General features: G+C 42.9%; 2 protein-coding genes across 13 annotated transcripts in view; both read right to left on the bottom strand.

Annotated features, from left to right (window-relative positions):
- SAMD13 (sterile alpha motif domain containing 13) overlaps positions 1-11994 on the bottom strand; it is a 29574-nt gene extending 17580 nt beyond the window's left edge. For 3 of the 5 annotated variants that reach the window (XR_001876375.1, XR_001876376.1, XM_017824891.1), the window contains exons 1-4: positions 11514-11994; positions 11141-11230; positions 6530-6614; positions 2308-2419 (exon numbers count right to left, since the gene is read on the bottom strand). Coding sequence is in view for 3 of the 5 variants with exons in the window: in XM_017824891.1 (XP_017680380.1) it covers positions 2308-2419; positions 6530-6614; positions 11141-11162 (219 nt within the window). In the remaining 2 variants the exon portion in view is untranslated. Of the gene's footprint in view, positions 1-2307; positions 2420-6529; positions 6615-7923; positions 8015-11140; positions 11301-11513 lie in introns of those variants that run through there. The other 2 variants (XM_017824893.1, XM_017824894.1) reach the window with 2 other exon arrangements.
- Positions 11995-16339: 4345 nt separating this feature from the next.
- PRKACB (protein kinase cAMP-activated catalytic subunit beta) overlaps positions 16340-19738 on the bottom strand; it is an 83791-nt gene continuing 80392 nt past the window's right edge. For all 8 annotated transcript variants that reach the window (XM_017824888.1, XM_017824889.1, XM_017824885.1 and 5 more), the window contains one exon: positions 16340-19281. In XM_017824888.1, coding sequence (XP_017680377.1) covers positions 19156-19281 — 126 coding nt within the window. In that variant the 3' untranslated portion in view covers positions 16340-19155. The remainder of the gene's footprint in view (positions 19282-19738) is intronic.

Genomic DNA, 19738 nt, shown 5'->3' with positions numbered 1-19738 from the left:
AGCACTTACAATACGGTTTTAATAAAACATTCTGCAGCTCTTAAAATGTCTTCTCATAGTCCTTAAAATATAGTAAGACAAATTCAGGTCTTAAAAAATTTTTGAGTCACTTGTTTTAGGCAAGTCCAGATGTATTCAGATTCATCAAAAGAAAGTTGGACTCTGCTACTGTTGTGTAAAACCTGAACTTAATAACAGATTACATTCTGGGCTATGGATGTTTTGTGCTACCCCTACCAAAGCAGTTCAGTGGTAAACAATTTCCCAGTGTTGTAGGTGACACTGAATACTTTCCTTTACCACTTACAACCTCATTGTTTTTCCAGTACATATTCAGGGCAGTAGCAGATCTGGTTTCTAGGGGCCCATGCAAACTGCAAATGGCAGAGGAAAACAGAGATGGCCAAAACTTCGGCTGCATGACTGGTGCTCTATAGACAGAGCATGGCTGGGATTCAAACTGAACCTGTCTGCACTGCCATACCTGGAAGATCCTGATAATAGATACCATAAGAAGACAGAGTTACTAAGTTAGTGGCTAGTAAATAGTGTAGAAGAAACTGAACACCCCCACTGGTAAGACGTTAGGGATAGGGTTGTTTATGGGGCTGTTTCTGATCCAGACAGGGAACAGGCTGGCAGAGCTGCTATGTAGAACCAGGTACTTGCTGCTCCTTGTGCTGCTAATGGAAAGGAGGGGCAAAGAAGTGGCAATGACTTCTGCAGTGATTGTCCATCCCACAGCTCCTAGCCACATCCTGGTGGCAGCTGTCTGCCTCTCTCTCCAAGGCTTTAGCATAAAGTGACACTGGCAGTGGAATCACAGCCACATTTCTGCACATGCCTATCCTAGCAGAGCCCTCAGTTATCGTATTGAAGCCACTTGCCCTCACTGCAGAATACTAGTAAAACCTTTACACTCCACTTCCCTGCTGTTTTCCATAAGGCTGTTGCAAATTGCTTTGCCAAAACTCGTGAGTCAGCCTCACCTTGCTGCTGAAAGATCAGTAGTAATTACTGCAGTATTATTGACAAGCCAGCTGAGGTGCAGAGAGGTTAAGATATTTGATGGAAGTCAGAAGTATCTGTCAGTACAAGATAAAAACTCCCAGAGGCCACAAGTACTTTGTCTGTGTGGGTTTTTAAGCCACATTTCCAGAGCTGTTGAGGAGACATGGATGCTGGTATTAAGGAATGGACACACTCAAACGTTTTCTTTTTTGGTCTGTTTACCCATCTTAAAATTCTGAAAAATGAGTAGCAGCTGGAGAAAGAACCTTCATCTGCAACTTGCCAGAGAATCACCCAACGGCAGGCTTTTCAACTCCAAGAATAAAGATACAAAAGATATTTCATTATATTAATCAGTTACAATCAGATGGGATTTCACAGACATAGTGCTGAAGGGCAGCAACATTAACCTGATCAATGATGTTATTTCATATGAGATGCACAGTGTCCCTGCAAAGCTGCCAATAACTTGCACTAGCCCACTGCCTTGGAAGGTCAAGACATCTGTTTTGATAACTAAGTACAAATGTTGGTGACTAATTTCCTGGTAGTTGCACTTAAACCTACAGATTTATCAGGGACGGTGCTGAACTGACAATCTGGAGATGTAAGTTACTCCCCTATGGAACAGGTGGGCTGTAGGCCAAGTAAGCTGACTTCCCTATTCTGCTCCCTTTACCAGTTTGCTGGCAGGTGAGTTACAAGGGGCCATCTGACTGTTAAGCTCTTTGCTGATCAAATCTTCCAGAAGAAGCCATCCATCAGCATCAGCAGCTACAAGGCCCAGAAACAAAGACCCAACCTCTTTCTCAGACTGTCATATGAACACACTGCTCCCCTACCAACTTATCCTTTCCCTGTTCACTTGTACTGCCAAGTTCACTGTAACACAGCAGCCCCTTTTTCACCCTAGGCCTTCAGAAAAAACTTGTTGCTTAGGAGCCCCATGTTTTATAAATACTCATGAGTGTACTTGCACAATACTCTAAGAAAGAAGGGAATTACTATTCAAGACAGTGAAACTGAGTGTGTTGTACAGGAAGACTTGAGTTCAAGCCAGAAAATTTGTTTAGATTTCTCATCTTTCTAATGACTATTTTAAACAAACTCCACAGCTTGCAGAAAAATATTATTACTCAAAGTTCATAGTCCCATGGATTGTCATCCAATAACAGACTCAAATCCCCTCATTAATGTGAGATTTTCACTCCCATTTTACAGTATACAGTCAGGCCTATGGCAAAAACGTGCAACATGAGAAACTGGTGACAGTCAGGTGTTTGATAACAGGTTTACCTGTTCTTGAAAAGCACTGGCTTGTTCTTCAAATCCAGCTGTTCTGAAATAATTCACAACATCAGTAACAGCCCAGTCAGCAGGATCTGGAGGCCTCCCGTTCTCTACTGAACTGCAAAGTGAAAATCCAGACAAGTAGTCACTAAATGCGTGGAGAACATCTGCTGCTTCTTTGTGCACACCACACGTACGCCCCTCCCTCCTTGTTCCTTCAGGAAAAGTATTCTTGGACGCACCTCCCTCTGCCCTGATACAGAACAGTCATTCCTGTTCTTTTCCATGTCAAAGACCTAATGCTGGGGACAACTCCCAGGTACCTCTCCCTTCAGAAAAGAAGAAAATATAGGAATCTTCACATCAGCCAAAGGTATTCAGTCAGGATCTTCCTACAAGTGTGCTGCCTTTGCTGTTGGAGAATGAAGACTGCCATAACTGAGGATCCAAATTCCTGTCCTTCAAGCCTTCAGCTTGTTTTCAGCTACCAAGTACCTAACGAATTGTGTGTCAATTATTCTTTTCCCAGATGAGACTGGACTTCCTTGTAACATGGCTAGAAATTACTGGTAACCATCTTTACCTTATAAAAACAACATCAAATAATAAAACACAAACAAACAACATCCTCCCCCCCCAAAAAAAAAAGAAAAACAGAACAAAACAAAAATGAGGTACCAAATGATTGCACTTATTCTTAATATAGAAAATTTTTCATGTTTTTGGACTCATCTTCAGACAAATCTATGGACTTCCTAAATAACTATGAATCTGAGAAAACATCTGTTAAATGCAATCAGAATTAATTCCTTCTGTGATTAACCTCAGGCAAATGTTTTCCACAGAAGCAAAACCAACCAAACATTCATATTACTATCCTTATTCTAACTTTCTTTTCCTCAAACTGGAATCACTATATCACAAAGATAACCTTTGTGTATCTAAAAATTCTTGGTAAAAGACACACAGTGAGCTTGATTGCCTTTTCTATTGGGATTTATGAGGATGAAGAGCAAGACATTAAAGAGTTTCTCTAACATGTTTCTCCAACTGAAAGCCCTGAAGTTCATGCCAAATATTTTTCACTGTTCTGCATGCTTAACCATAACACTAATGAAGAAATATTGAAAATGTACAGATCAGGACAGAAGTCAGAATCTTGTCCGTTTCAGGGCTGAAGCTGAGCAGCAGGACTTGGATTTCAACAGCACCAGCCGGAAAAGACACGCAGATTATACTCTGCTGACACCATTTTTGTTCTGTCCTCCAAATTTTTCTTTTCCAGCTGTCACCACCTCTGCCTTGCCTGGACTTGTACGTCTTTCAGCAAAATAATCAGGGTGTCAACCACTTTTCAAACCAGCCAAACAGAATCACACAGAGTGCCTCCCATCACTGTTTCTACAACATCCCAATTTCTACAACTTTCCGAGCCCTGGGAAGGAGGACTCGTGAAAACAACAGTTTTTGCATCTCCCCTAACTCTTGAAATGTTCCTGTCAATATGGCAACAAAATCTGACTGCAGGGACTCATCCACAATCTATGCTGCACTTGGCCTTATAGAAGCAGTTTCTTTCACTTATCATATATCTCAGAGCAATAAGCAAAGGACCAGAGTTTCTTACTTTTGCTCATCACATAATGACTTACTTCATGAATTGCTTCTTTGATTGTGATTACATAGAAAGCAACACTCAGTAAAACTGAACATGGGACTATTTGGTCTTATCAGAGCTGCATTTTTTTTCTTTTTATTTTTTTTAAGCCAAAGAATGCCTTTCTCTTAAGATTTTTCAGTGTTGTGCACATTCTGAAGCCTAAGAAGTAAAATGTTGAAAGCACCACACAAAATCTACACGTATTTATAAAAGCAGAATTTGAAGAATCATATTTAAATCTTTGCACTTTCCCTACATTATAAACTATCACTTCCAATGACTCATCTTCTACTTAAAAATAAACAAACAAAACCTCAACAACTCAGTATTAGAAAAAACTCTAGGAGATACCGAATTTAATCCTTCCTAAACAGCAAATAAAAGGTTCAATCTGTAAAAATACATCCTGACCATAATTTGCTTACTTCTCCAAACATTTTAATTTCAAGTTAAATATGGTCCCAAACCCTCCTTCCCACAGTTTTTTATCAGCCCAGGTGTGTTGGGGTTTTTTTGTAGCTTTTCTTTTATCACTAGGGAACTACAGCTTGGTCCAGCCCCATCCCAGGCCCAACTGCAATGACTTCAGGGGCTCTATCTCTGTCATTAACTAATTGCAGGAAATAATTGCAAGTTCCTTCCTCAAGGAATAGCATCATGCTGGACCTCGAGTGGAGCCAATTTCCACAGCTACAGCTGCAGAAGACTGGAAGGCATGTGGCAGACTGCTGGAGGCTGGCTGGATTTTAACCCATCTACCCACACAGATGCTCATTTAGCACTTTAATAGTCTCCTCCTTGCCCTGCTGTTGACATGGCTCTATTCTGTAAACAAGGAAAGCGAATATATAACATCCATAGCTTAGCCATACCCTGCTTTATGCCTGACATCCTGGATGCTGTAAAAGGACTTAAGAGGACTGGCATTTTAGGCTTTGACAGGAGATACTAGATGCACTGACAATGTATAAAGATTAGGCTCGTCTGTTTTTCACCAGTGTCCCTGTGCCTTTATTGCCATCATGTGGCAGAAGCAGCAAGGTCTGAAAAGCCATAGCTGAGAACAAACAGATTTTATCCAAGCTATTTATAACCACTTCAACAAAGTGTCAAATACTTCCTTTGTAGATAAGCACACAAACATACTATATACATTCATCTAGAAACCACAGCCCTGATCAGTTTAATTACATTTCCCATCCATTCTAAAAAGCCACCTTAGCAATCAGTATTTGAGCCTTTTTCACTGAAGCCTTGGGGAATATGATTAAATGTGAACTGTCCTTGCTTTGACTGCGACCCTTCTCCTCCCACCAGAGTACTCATTGTAGAAGCCAGACTGTCAACTGAAGGTGGCTTCTGAGGGACATACACAATAATCCATTCACAGTCACTGAATAGGAAAATGCTCTTTATGTTGGTGTGGTATAGCCAGCATCTCAAGTGAAGGGGCAGGATGCTGATTTTAATGGCTGCCATCAGATCTTTTGATGCCGTGTCATAATCAGGTGTTTTATCAGCATCCTGAAGTGACCGTTATTATTATTTATATTACTCTAGTGCCTGGTAGCCTAAGCATTGTCTTGTTGTCTTGGATGGCTTATGTAAAAGGGATCTGAAGGAGAAGAATGAGCTGCAGCTGCGCAGAAGTGCTGCAGTTCGAGAGGACAGACAAAGAACGCACTCTAGTATCTTTCTTTGTGGTTTGTTGTTGTTTTTTTTTTTCTTTTAATATACATGCATATGTGTACATCTATCTCAGCATGGCTTCTATAACCATAAAGCAGCAAGGCCAAACCATAAAGCAGCAAGGCCAGATTTTTCCACACAGAACTTCACTTCTCAGATCATGGCTTCATTCAAAATTGCTAGTCCTAATCTAAGCATTTCTGACCTTTAAGGATAAGTAAATGCCTACAAAACAGTCCCTATTCCTTAACCTGCAGTTTACCACATAAAAGGAAACAGTAGAGCAGTGCACACTGTATCTGTCTTATTCCCACCATAGGTCTGAAGTAAAAACCCAGCAGTTTAGGGCTTCTCCAAGAAACAGCTTAAGATATCTGTTTCAGAAGAGAACTGACACTGAAGTGATATGCTGCTGCTACTTCTCAGCCACTAGACAGGTGGGCTGACAGCAGAGAAGGGCGTATGTCTTTCTGAGTGAGACAGAAAGCAGATTTCCACACAGGACACTTCTCTCCATTAGGCACTGGTTCTGCAAAAGCCACGAGCACACAGGTGAGCAGAGGTAGAATATTGGTTACAGTGCTACCACTTTCTCTAGTTGAGAGGAAAAAATTTAATGGAGGAAGGTGTACCCCTAACTCAAGTTACCAGCTTCTACATCTCTCCACTGCTATACAGTCCTTCCGCACACCTCCTCTAAGCAACTCAGTGCCCTAGAGTCTTCTATTTCAAAGTTGAAATACAATAGATATAGTTTCGAATAGACAAGGTTTGAAATGAGCAAAAATGGAGACACCCACAATCACATTAGGTCAAAGGAAAACTACATTCGAAATCCATGTCCTGTTTACAGAAGAGGAACACTTCGAATTCACTTACTTTTTGACATCCAGAGAGCCATTTTCCTTGTTTTCCATGTCAACAATTAGCATGGGGAGGATAGAGGCTTCTTTTACTTCAGCAACTGATTAACAGGGAGGGGAAAAAAGCAGTGTGTAATTATTGCTAGTATGACAAGAACAACATAATGTAACAGAAACAAGCATTCTACAGGGACACAAGCATGTTTCCACCTGAGAGCAACGGTGCTGTCAAAGACTGATTTTCTCAGAAGCTTGGCAAAGCCAACAGGAGCTAATGAACTAGAAAAAAGTTGACCTGTGCTTCAAACACAAGAAATATTTATTGCCTGAAAATCAAGGAATTTGATCCTTTTTAAGTGTTAAAATATTGATCAAATTATATATTCATATACATGGAGACTGACCTACAATATACAGCTACGTATCAAGAGAGCTTAACAGGCCTTCAGTCAGCCTGTGAGGGGTCCAACCAGACACATGATCTTATCCTTAGAGAGGTTTGGAAATCATAGCCTTGCTTTACAAATGGGCACTCTGGGATACAGATGAGCACAGTCATTTTTGCCCATCTCACACATAAAAGGGGTAAGCAGAATTACTAATTGAGCACCAAGCTCCTGAGGCTTACATCAGCATCTTATCTGTAAGACCATCCTTCCTGCACTAGCTTCTTTTATAGGTATAGTATACCAAACTCCAAAAAGGGAAGGAGCACATGAAGCACAGAGGAGAAAATCCCATTAATTTCCCTCCTCACTGCGTGCTGCAGTACTTTCACCACATAGCTTTTTCCACCACTCCACAAAACACAGAGAAATGACCCGAGCCTTTCCTTTCTGTTCTCAAGTAAGCCATTTCTGTTTTAGAGAGCACCAGAGAACTGACCAAGGACTCAGGATGTTCTTGCTGTGTAGCATTAATGGATGCCAGTGAAATGGCACAAGCTCTGGGAAGTACACAACAGGGAAATCATGCTCTTCAGCTAAAACTTTGCAAAAATAGAGAACTGCAATTAACACTGTTGTTAAAAAAAAAAAAGGATCCTTTATTAAACATCACGTAAAGCACCAAGAAGACAGTAATAAACTAATCGAAAAGATGCTTCCTGCAGCGCTGACCGAACAGCTCCACGTCTTGCCCCGAATCACTTCTTGGTTCACCCGAGGTGACTGCAGGCGACACCCGCACCGCACTACCTGCCGGACGCCCCCGCTCCGCGGCCGCGCAGCTCCCGGCGCCCCCCGAGCTCGGGGCGGGCACCGCCCGCGGAGCCCCCGGGGCTGCCCTTCCCCGCGGCCCCGCCGGGGCTGTGACACCCGTTCACCGTGTCACGGGCACCCCCGCGCCCGCTCGCCTGCACCGCATCGTCGGCTCTGCCTGGGGCGGGGGAAGCGAGGCAGAAAAACCTACCTACGAGCAACTAAACCAGTGCATGGTCCCCGGCTGCTGCGGAGCGCCGGAGCCCGCGGCCCCCGCCCCCCCGGCGGCAGCGGGCGCTGCGCGGCGGCTCCGAGCGGCGGCGGGCGCGGCCCCGCCCGGGCCGTGACGGGCCCGCCCGCGTCATGGCCGCCGCCTTAAAGGCGCCGCGCCGCGGGGCCGCGCCCGCCGGGAGCGGAGGGTCTCCGGCGGTCCGAGCACGGAGGGAGCGACGCCCCCGCGGCGCTGCCGGCAGCGCGTACCTGCGGGGCAGCCTCGAGCAGCGCTGCCGGCAGCGCGTACCTGCGGGGCAGCCTCGAGCGGCGCCGGGCAGCGGCGTGCGGGCACGGCGGGGCCGACCTGCCGGCGGCACACGGGGAGCAGCGCTCGGCTCCCGGTTCGGGACCTGAGTGCCTTGGGACCTCCTTGTGGACATTTCTACTCCTACCGAGCGACATAGCTGCTCTCAGTGAAGTTCGTCTCCATGAGGAAGGCAGCCTTAGAGAACACGGTGCCGGTTACACACTCGTTTGGTCAGGTAAACCCAGAACCGAAAGGCATCTCTCGGGTGTAGGCTTCATGATTAAAAACTCTGTTGTTCCTAAACTCGAAAATCTGCCGACAGGTCACTCTGACCGCATTATCTCCCTATGCCTTCCACTAAACAACAAGCAACATGTTGTCCTCTTTAGTATATATGCCCCAACTCTCCAAGCTGACTCTGCCGAAAAAGATAAATTTTACACTGACCTGCGCCACCTTACCCAAAAGGTGCCTGCAGATGATAAGATCATTATCCTTGGTGATTTCAATGCCAGAGTAAGAAAGAACTTTGAAGCCTGGAAAAGAGTATTAGGCAAGCATGGTGTTGGAAACTGCAACGATAATGGTCGACTTCTGCTGGAATTCTGTGCGGAGCAACAGCTCACCGTCACTAATACTATCTTTCAGCAGAAAAACAGTCTGAAGACAACCTGGATGCACCCCAGATCTAAGCATTGGCACCTCATGGATTATGTCTTGGTGCGACGGAGAGATGTCCGCGATGTCCACCATACCCGTGTGATGCCCAGTGCAGAATGCCAAACAGACCATCAGCTTGTGCGCTGTAAACTCAACTTCAATCTCAAATTCAAACCTAAAAGGGGCGGTATTCCAAAGAGGAGACTCCAAGTTAACAATCTCCAATCAGCCACAGTGAGAGACAGATTCCAGGCAAATCTTCAAACTAGGCTCAAAAACCATTCCATAGATTCTGCAGATGCCTCTCCTGAAACACTTTGGCACCATATTAAAAACAGCTTCCTGCAATCCTCTGAAGAATCCTTAGGGTTTTCCTTCAAGAAGAACAAGGACTGGTTTGATAAAAACAATCAAGAGATCCAAGAATTGTTGAAGAAGAGAACCACTTCCCAAGCACACCTTGCACTGCCATCCTGTCATGTAAGAAAAGCAGCCTTTTGTCTTGCATGCAGCAAGCTCCAACAGAAACTCCGTGACATCCAGAACAAGTGGTGGATCAATCTAGCTGAAAAAACTCAATTATGTGCAGATACAGGTGATCACAGAGGATTCTATGAGGCCTTGAAAACAGCATACGGGCCTACGTACCAGGTCCAAAGCCCTCTACTCAGCGCTGATGGTCAAATGCTTCTGACAGATAAAACCTCCATTCTGAATCGATGTTTGAACACTTTCAGACCCTTTTCAGTACCAACCGTGTAGTCCAAGACTCAGCAATTCAGTCCATCACACGACAACCAGTGAAGTATGAACTGGATATTGCCCCCATTTTGGGAGAAACTCTTAAGGCCATACAGCAGGTGAAAATTGGCAAGGCAGCTGGGGTTGATAGAAGTCTGGAAGTTTGTCACACGCATGTGGACAGCAAACTTGGCCTTCTCTGGAACTCATGAAACTGGAGGCTTGAGGTGATGGGAAAGGGGAGTGACCAAGGACAACAGAGCCACCACTGCTACCATGCCACTGCCAGCACTGGGGAAAGAGAGGAGGTGGAGACGCTGATTCCCAGGGACATTTACATCTCTTAGTGGTCTAAGCTCCAGACTTTTATTTCACAAGTATACCACACCCATGGGATTTGCTGTACAGGAAGGTACAATTCAAAGTGCCTACAAATGACAAAGTCTGGCCCACTGACATTAAAATCTCACCTACAAAGTTTTCAAGTTTATCTGGTAACAGCACTTTTTCTTTATTACACTCTATTTTTTAATGTCTTCTTCAAAATTTTCCTTGATTCATTATGTTTTCTAATGGCATAGAAGCATTACATGGACGAGATGTTGTCAGTGCCAGGGGAATTAAGCAAGGAATACCAACCAACACATCCCGCTTTCCCACGCATGGGCTTTGCAGCCAGGGCTGTGTCCCAGCCAGATGCTGTTATCTTTTCCCTATCCCAAACAGCCTGGATTACTTCAAATTTGTGGGGTGCTTTACTTGCAGAGTTTCCTTCTGAGTCAAACCACTCAAATTACACCCTTGCTGTTTGCTGCGAGGCAAGGGGGACATTATAAATTACCTGTGGATTCATACAGAACCTGGAGATTTCTGCAGAGCTCTGTGACACGAGTGCCCCAGCCGGCACAGACAGAGCCTGGCCAGCAGAGCAGGCACATGGGGCTGTCCCAGGCACCGTGCATCTGTCTCACTCCCAGACAAAGCTTGCTGCACCCTGGCTGCACCGAGATTCAGGTCACCTAACTGCTAACCCAACACAGTTAGGAGCACTAAAATCACCAGAAAACTGGACTTCTGTGCAAAGGACTGCAGACATGACTTCCCCAACCACTTCATTTTGTCTGACATATGCTGTTAAATAAATAACCAAAGCTTGTAAAAACTATGCAAATAACAGCACTCAAGCATCAACAGAAGTGTTGAGAACAGAGAGCAGTGACAGTCCTCACTCCTTTGGATTTAAATAAATGCAGATAAACAAGATAAATAGAGTATTAAATGTAGTGCACCCTAAAGAAAACCCTCTTTAGTTCACATCCCAAAGCATACTGTAAAACATGGCATATTTGTGTTGGACAAGTAAGCCAAGCAAGGCAATTCTTTTCTGTTTCTCAAGAAATAAGCATTCTGAATAAGGCCATAATGAGTTTTCTGCATCAGCTGGTTTCTAACTTTGGGAACGAACTGACATTTGAGGATACAAATATAAATGAGTTATTTTACTCACACTCTCCCCTTCCTTCCATCATGTTCTTCAATTAATTCTTTGAGTATTTAAAGTGAGGCTCACACAGTACATGCATTCCTTCTAGAGGACCTTGAACAGCAAAGAGAGGAATTTTAATAAAATGGGTTATGGAAAAATTCAATGCGGAATATCATCTGTGGCTTGTATTTTCATTCATTGGGGTAGGGTAATTTAATTATAATGAAATTACGTCTGGAGGGAGACAAAACAGAAAAGTGAATAAGTCTTTTGTTTGACTATTTGCATCCCACTTCTGGCAAAAAAAAACCCAAAAAAAACCAACAGAGTTTCCAAGCTGTGCAAGGGAACAAAGTGAGACCAGGGTTGGTAGCCCTGACTGGCTGTGTCTCACCTTCTGCTGTCACACAGAGGGAAACACACAGAGCTCAGCGCAGGTATCGGACACCAGTCGACCCTGTTTTCTGGGTATTGGAAAAGGCCAGAAAAGGCTATCTTTTTTGTCTCTGCCAATGAAAACAGTAGATGAAGACAAAATGCACCATGCATGTGGCAGAGTGTAGCGCCCTGTTAGTTGTGCAGTGGATACTGAGTTTCAGCTCCCCTAGAGCTAAATAAAGCCCTTTAAACCTTCCTTATTCCAGCGTCCTGGGTAGAAACATGGTTAAACACAGGGAAAGCTGAATGAGGAAACAACGCAGGACTTTCGTGGTTTCCCACTGAGGGAATCCGCCCTCCAAAAGCTAGCCTTATGCAGAGCAGAATGGGCCGTATCCCTGTATAAAATAGGTATTCCTTTGCCACCATGGCCCGCCCGCTCGGTGCCCTCAGCAGGACGGGCCGGGGCAGGGGCCGCCCTCACCGCGGCGCGGGGGCTGCCGGGAGCGGGGCCCTTCCCCTCACGGGGCCCTTCCCTTCCCCTCGCGGCTGCCTCCCTTTCCCTCCCCTCACGGGGCCCTTCCCTTCCCCTCACGGCTGCCTCCCTTTCCCTCCCCTCACGGGGCCCTTCCCTTCCCCTCACGGCTGCCTTTCCCTTCCCCAACCCTCACGGGGCCCTTCCCTTCCCCTCAGGGCGGCCCTTCCTCTCACGGCGGCCCTTCCCTTCGCCTCACGGGGCCCTTCCCCTCACGGCCCCGGGGCGGCTCCCGGAGCCCAGAGCGCGGCTGCTGCTCCTCTGCGTGCTCAGGAGACACTTCGGGGCTAGCGGGGATCGCTTGTGGTTCACCGTGAGGAAAAGCGAACCAGATATGGGCAAATTGCGGAGACATTTCATTTAAATGTGCTGGCAGCCAACAAATGATCAGCTCCTCGTAATGCACAGCACTGGCGGCAGGGGAATCAAGGGAGGGGCTCAGGCTGTTTTTAAGTAACTCGTCACAAGGGTGGAAGTGACATGGGTGTACAGATGACAGCTTGTCCCCCAGGTGATTTTAGGCAGCCTTGGACTACTTAGAGTAACTAGGGGTCTTTTCCACAGTCCCTGGCAACTACAATATACTCAGAAAGACACAAAAACCCTGTTACTGGTCCAGGTTGCACCTTTCCAACACTTTACTCTCAGAAAACTGTCTTTTCTCAGTTAAAATCTTTTCAACTCCTGTCCATTGTCTTTACAGTTTGCTGGAATGGAATTTTGTCACTTACCTTGCTGCACAGCATCAACAGATGTTGGACCCACTGTCCTGCTCTCCCTTCCCTATTTCAGCACTGCATACACAGGAATGAGGGACAGCTCCCATCAAGGAACTCTAGTCTGCCCGAAGAGTCCAGCAGTGAAGTGCCTCTCTTCAATTCCTGCCTTGGCAGCAAGATCCTCCAAAAAACTTGTGTCTTCTTCACAGTCCCCTTCTGACCTGCCAGGGTTTTCTGCAGGGCTGAGCATTGTCATGTTGCTCTGAAGTTCTGCATAAAGCCTAGACAAAAGGCTAAAGATAGCATTGGTGTTAAATAAGTGTGGAGGGAAGGAAGGCAGAAAACCTGCGGCCAGAATACAGCAGAGTGACTTGCTACCAGCCTGGCATTCATTTTCAAGGCAATTAAGTGTGCAGCGCTAGATCAGAGCACAACAGCCAGTCAGCCTCAGTTTACATTCCACGCAGTTACCAGGGTACACTCCTGTAAGGTAAAACCCAGGATCCGTAGATGTGCAAAAACTTTTGTCAAAGCTGTGGGTATCAGGCCCAGTGCCAGGGTTCAGAGCGGTGCACAGGCTGAGTCAGTGACACAGCTCCCTGCCTGCAAGCCTGGGGGGAGGAGCACGGCCCAGACTTACTGACAAAGCAGGGTGGCAAAGGCTCTTGGTTTGTCCTGATGGAGAGTCCCTTGAATCTTTGCACTAGTATCCTAAGGCACTTTTTATACAACATGCGTTATCCAACTGTTTTTTGTAATCATATGAATCTCCAATAAGATGACTAGTGTTGCACCCTCCTTGTACCAGTCTAAAAACAAACGTGTACAACAGCTGACTGCAATGCAAGGCAGCGATACCTTTCTGCTTTTGCTTCCTCTTGTTTCCAGGACTGAATTGCTTAAATAAATCTTCCTGCATGTTAATTATATCCACTTCACTGAGAATTTCCTGCCCTACTTACTTTGTTGTGCAACTTCTTACTGTGGTAGTCGCTCATATTTAATAAGCTTCTGTCCGGACATAAAGCCTTGTTATTTTAAAGCTTATACTTTGTATTAAAAAATCATTGTAAAAAACACAGCTCATTGTGCCCACACTAGCAGTAGGACCTGCCACACACGAAAACATCAAGTAGAAAGATGAGGGTAAAGATGGAAGAAATCGAAAGGACATCCCAATCAAGCATTCATTTTGTTGAACTGTAACTTAGATAACTACATATACATTCAAAGTAGCAATGTAGATACACAGTAAAGAGCAATACTTCTGGGAGAAGGCAGTTCCTGTGATATTGCTGTGTACACCAAAGCATTAATACACCACTAAATGCAAATGGGGTGTTGGATTATTTTTTTTTCATTTAATGAAATTATCTTGGTGGGGGAAGAATTTCAGACAGTTAATCAAGCCTTCCAACACTCCAGTTTTCTCTTTGTTGCCCTAATCACCAGTAATTTTTCCTGGAATTGACTGGACACACTCAGAATGAACCACACTGTCTGCCTGGCTGCTGAGACCTTGCTCCATTTGTGTCAACATACCTACAGCTGTGTCCTTTCCAATTTTCCACAGCACCTTGGAAGCAAAGGCAAAGGAGGATGTTTCTGATGACTACCTCCCAGCAAAGGAAAACATGTTACTGTGGTTGCCTACGTATGGGAACAGATGCCTGACCTCCGTCCTCAAACTCCCTCCAACTACAACAACCGTTCATCCTAAAGAGCTTTTGTGCTGCAACCTTGTACACATGTTGGGCAGTGCCTTTATCTTGTCCTTGGCACAGATGCCTCACCTACAGCCGGGCTGCTTCTAACACAGAGAGCAGCATTTGCAATCAGACACTAGACTGCCACTGTGTGATCTATCAAAATCTAAACCTTATAAACGCAGCACTAGTAAGAAATATGCAAGTTTGTCACTGGGTTGCTTTTAAACTTTAAAACAAAGAGCTACATAAACACAATTCTTAGAAATAAATTTTTGCAAAGCCATTTATATTTGACCTTCTGAGGGAGGGAACAGGATAACGAGGCTGTAAGGATTCTAAAGGAATTTTTACCGGTTTTGAAACACAATGTTGGGAACTCATCCCTAAGATTTCATGGAAACCTCAAGCTGCTGTTATCCCACTGAGGTAAGAACTTTTTGTAGTAGTCAATTATAAAAATAAAACACATTTTCAATATATGCAAGTTCCTTCAGACAGGCATTCCTTTTTATAATATAAAACCCCTCCCTAAATCCAAACCACAAACCAACAAAAAAGGTAAAAATGTGACTAGACGTAAGATTTAATTAATACTTTTACTCATCATCAAACTCAGAAGTTAGGGAAGATATCCTGAGATCTTATCTTGCCTCAAGATACTAAAAAAAAATCCAACACTTCACATAATCCCTATGTAAGATGACAAATATCTACTATCTCTAAGGCATCCTTGTGGAGCTCTACCCCTTTTACTGCCCAGTCTGACATTAGTCACTTGAATTTTACCCTTTATGTCAGAGGACTCAAATCAGTTGATTCCTCAAGCCTTCAATTAAAAACATTTTTTAAATGTGTGCAAGACCCGCACTTGTAAAACTGTGTGGTCAAACTCTTTTTTTTCTGCTTTTAATCGTCAAACACATCCAGATAAGCTATGTACACCCCAGCTGGAGAATGGAACTGCCTTTTTACCATTTCCTTATGGAATGTTCTCAAAATTCTGATCTGGGATAAGTCCTCCTCACAGGCAGCAAATCAGAAGAACACATTTGAATGACGTGTTCAAATCTGCGGCTCAGCACGCTGTGTTTGCATGGGAGCTGCAGTAAAAGCAGAAGGCAATACTTTTGCAGGTTTTTTAGCTCAGCTTTAGAAACAGTACAAAGGCCTTTGAACTGTAACGTAGCAGTAGTCCTACGAAACCAAGCAGCCAAACCCGCAGTGAGCGGGGGCACAGCGGCAGCAGCAGAGGCCAGAGCTCGGCTCGCACAGCAGGAAGAGGAGGAGCTGCAGTGCAGAGCAGGTACCGGAGCCTCTCCTAACACCACTTGCAGAAAAAGCCTCAAGACAGACAATGCCAAGCCCACGAACAGTCTTTACTTCTCTCAGTTATTTCACAGCACAATGAGACACAGCACAAAGTTTGTACAGCGGGATCTGCAGACAGTTTAAAAACAGGCAATTATCTTTAATAAGAAGCATTGAGTCTAAATGAAAATAATATGAAGACAAACAATACTGAAGCTAATGATCACCTTGCTTGCTTTTGATTGTCTAAAAAGTCCAAGACTTGTCATAGTGCCTTTAATGTTCTCCACATCACCTTCTCCAAACACCCTAGTTAGTGTAAAGCTTAATGTGCCTCAACTCATATGTGTGGGTAGGTTTCACAACCTTTTCCTCTTGCTCTCAAACCCTACTTGCAGTGTGTGGGGAGGTGCAACAACTCTCATCATACAACATTCTGATTCACAAAGAAGCAGCACAAGTGTTGTACATAATTTAATTTGCACTTCTGTATATAAATGTTTACTATATTGCACACTATTGCAGCACTTAAAAACATCTAATTATTTGCAAAAATTAGTAAAATACTTTAAAGGATTTAAAAATAAGGGTTTTAATGCAACTGACAAGATAATAAAAAAAGCAATTTACTTAATGAGATACAATCCTTTATGTTGGAAATGAAAGTTACATACAACTAGAGTACAATTAAAATATACCATATAGTTCAACACTTAATTCCTCAAATGTGTAAAATTAACAAGCTTCTACTGTCATAGATATACAATTTTTCCATATTGTGAAAAGGATTTTTCAAATTAAATACAGGTAACATAATATTCTGTAGTTATATTTCACGACTGTGTTTAAATGAGAGGGTTGTATAATACTCACATTGTCAAATGTACTCACTAATGCCTTGGAAATTGCACACTTCCCCTCCTTTTCCAAAATAGAATCTCGTTTCCATACTGAAGTCTATTATGCCATATTGGAAAAGTGTTTAACTTGCTGACAGGATTTTCATAAAATTAAAAAATAGCAGAATATCATGGCATTATAATGACTTTTCCACTTATGCCCATGTAGAATTTAATCTGGATATCAGACAGACACGTCAGAACCAATTTCCTAGACTTTTGTCTTATTGTACACGCAAGATGAATGATTACAGTATATTACAAAACAGAAAAATCTCTGAACCTTTCTAGAATTATAAATGTAATGATTAAAAATTAAAATCATAACAGAATCAAATTGTGATCTCCAACATTTATTAAAATCTTTAAAGTTCATAAACGACAACAAAGTTACTGTAGAATTTATCGCATACAGCTAGCATACAGCAGCATGTCCTTGGTCTAAATGAAATACAAAAGATTTTAACATTTTCATACAAAGGATTTCTTTAAATTTATTAATGTGACGATATATCTTTGTTACATAAAATTTGCTACAGCAAAGTATCTTATACTTTTCTTGCACGTATGTATGTATGGGTGGACAAAGACTGCATTCAGTGTCAGCCTCCTAATGACGTTGTGCAAAAATGCTCAACAACCTAAACACAGAGAATGTTGGGTGGTACGTTTCAGAATCTTTTGTAAAATATCTATAAAGGCTTTTCTTTAGGGAGTCTCATACAGATTAAAAGGAAGGAATGCCATCGGCCGTTGATTTGCTCTGGCATTCAAACAAATGCAATGGCTATGTATCGATATAGCTCAGTTTTTTAAAAAAAAATTCATCCTTGTATGCATGTAAATTTATCATAAAACATGAGTCTAGTTTAAACTGTTTAGATGTGCTGTTTTAAGACAGGTCACTGAGACAGCCAGAACCAAGTGTAGAAATAAAACTACTATGAATAAGTTTAAAAGCAACCCCCAGAAAAGTGCTGAGCCGCTGATTATTAACATTGAAATAAATGTGTAGAGGTGCCCAAAGCTAGCACATGGTAGCAATATCTTTTAAGTCAGTTGGTGAGAGTATACAAAACATAATTAAACCCAAATACCTGTATCTGTGTGACCATACATTCTGGTTGATTGAAAGAAAGTAGGTTAGAAACAAAGACAATGCAACTAAAATAAATTCAGCTGTTGCAGTTTTTAAACTTTCTCTCTTTTCTTCGTGAATGAAGTGCTGTAATTAAAAAGAAAATGATTGTAGCAGTACTCCATCCTCAGTTTACTAATATAGTATACCAGAATAAAAACTTGGCAATAACCTCTTATTCTTAACAGCTAACAAAAAATAACCGTGTTCATCCAGCGATGCATCTAGAACAATATTTTGCATTTGCTAAACCATTTATTTTTCACAGCTAATGGCAGAGCGCATTTTGCTTTTTGTGGCATGATGGTTCTTATTCTAATGGATGCCTTTTGAAACAAAAAAGGCTTGAAACAAGGAATACTTTGGGAGCCCAGACATTGGCTACTTAAAAAAAAAACCCACAAAGCGAATCAAAATGAATCATATTCTCTACAATACTGACCAAAACTTCCTTTAAGAGTTTAGGTTTCTTGATCTTAAAAAAGCCATTTTATACCTGCCAACTGAAATGCTGGTAAGTTGACTTGGTTTAATATGGTCCAAAATCCAGACCAGGTGGAATTCCTGCTCTCACGGGACTGTAAGCTTTCCATGATACAGTCTGGTTATGGCAACTTACCTACTGCCTAGGTGGGAAATATGAAGGAAGGAGGCAGTGACAAAAAACTGCAGGGATGTAGAAAACCAAGGCACAGGGTCTAGCTACTGTCCCCTACTTAAGCCATCCAATTGATTCTACTGAATTTTGGTCAGCCTCCAGGAAGAAATGTTTTTAAGTTAATTTAGCAGACATTTATATGGCGATAAATACTACCTTCAAAAATGCTAAAAATGTTGGCTAGGTTTAGTCTGAGCTACTAAAAAATTATTATAAATTGTAGCATCAGACACAAGACAGACATGAATTATTGGCTGGCACAGACTAGAAGCAACATTTATCTTTCACTTCAGTCTAAATCACACTAGCCGCAACACCTTCCATTTCACTCACACAAATAATACATTATTCAAAATAAAATGGAGCATTCTTGGGTAAAAAACTACTTCATTTCAAAGGGGGAAAATGAACAATACACAGAAACAAAGAACGACAGAAACCAAAGTTAAGTAGGAAAGTGGTCTATTATTCTGTGTTACTGCACAAACAGTGCTTGCTTAATTGTGCCTAGTTAGAAGGGTTGGTGCAAACTGCACACATGGAAGATGGCAATAAAGACCTCAGTCGGCTTTGTGGAATGAAGTAACTAGGTAACTGTTTTGACATATGATGGTCTCAGCTCCACCTCATCTGTTAACAGAGTGCAAAGATCCCAATGTGAGCCCTGATGTCATCTTGTCCTCTTACTCCTACTAAAAATCAGCAAATTCTTTTGCACATTTTTCTGTTAGAGACGCACGAATATCTTCTTCTTCATAGTCATCGAAGTTGCTGGTATCTCCAGGACCTCTGCACTTTGGTATGAATGGAGCTTCTACCTGTATTGGTGGGAGACACAAAAAAGCACATGAAACGTTACTGGCCAATAGATTTAACGTTGTGATAATGAGCACAGCAATATTCCCATTAATCCTCAAATCCTGCCAAATCAGGTACTACAGGTTAAAGTTGTGGCACATAAATAAAGCCAGCCTAGGAAGGTACAGGCCTCTAGACGTGTGAATCTAAGTTGAAAAAGACTAATATCTCACTGACAAACATCATTAAAAAATTACTTCCACTTTAAAACAAAGTTTAGTTCTCTCCTTGCAGAGGCGATCCTGCTCCCTTCAACTCATCAGCTCTGTGGCACAGCTCCCAGCACAGTCATGGCAGAAGCAGAGTAGACTGATTGCCATCAACGCTACACAAAAATCTTAGGGCAGTTTGGAACCCCTCTCCTTCCTACTTACCAACGACCCTCTCTTTCCAATAAAAACTAACCTGAGTGTAAAA

The sequence above is a fragment of the Lepidothrix coronata genome, unplaced genomic scaffold (genome assembly GCF_001604755.1).
Source record: "Lepidothrix coronata isolate B3197 unplaced genomic scaffold, Lepidothrix_coronata-1.0 Scaffold114, whole genome shotgun sequence".
In the NCBI taxonomy this organism is placed as follows: domain Eukaryota; kingdom Metazoa; phylum Chordata; class Aves; order Passeriformes; family Pipridae; genus Lepidothrix; species Lepidothrix coronata.
The sequence above is the reverse complement of the archived record's forward strand: the minus strand, read 5'-3'. Positions and strand labels throughout refer to the sequence as shown.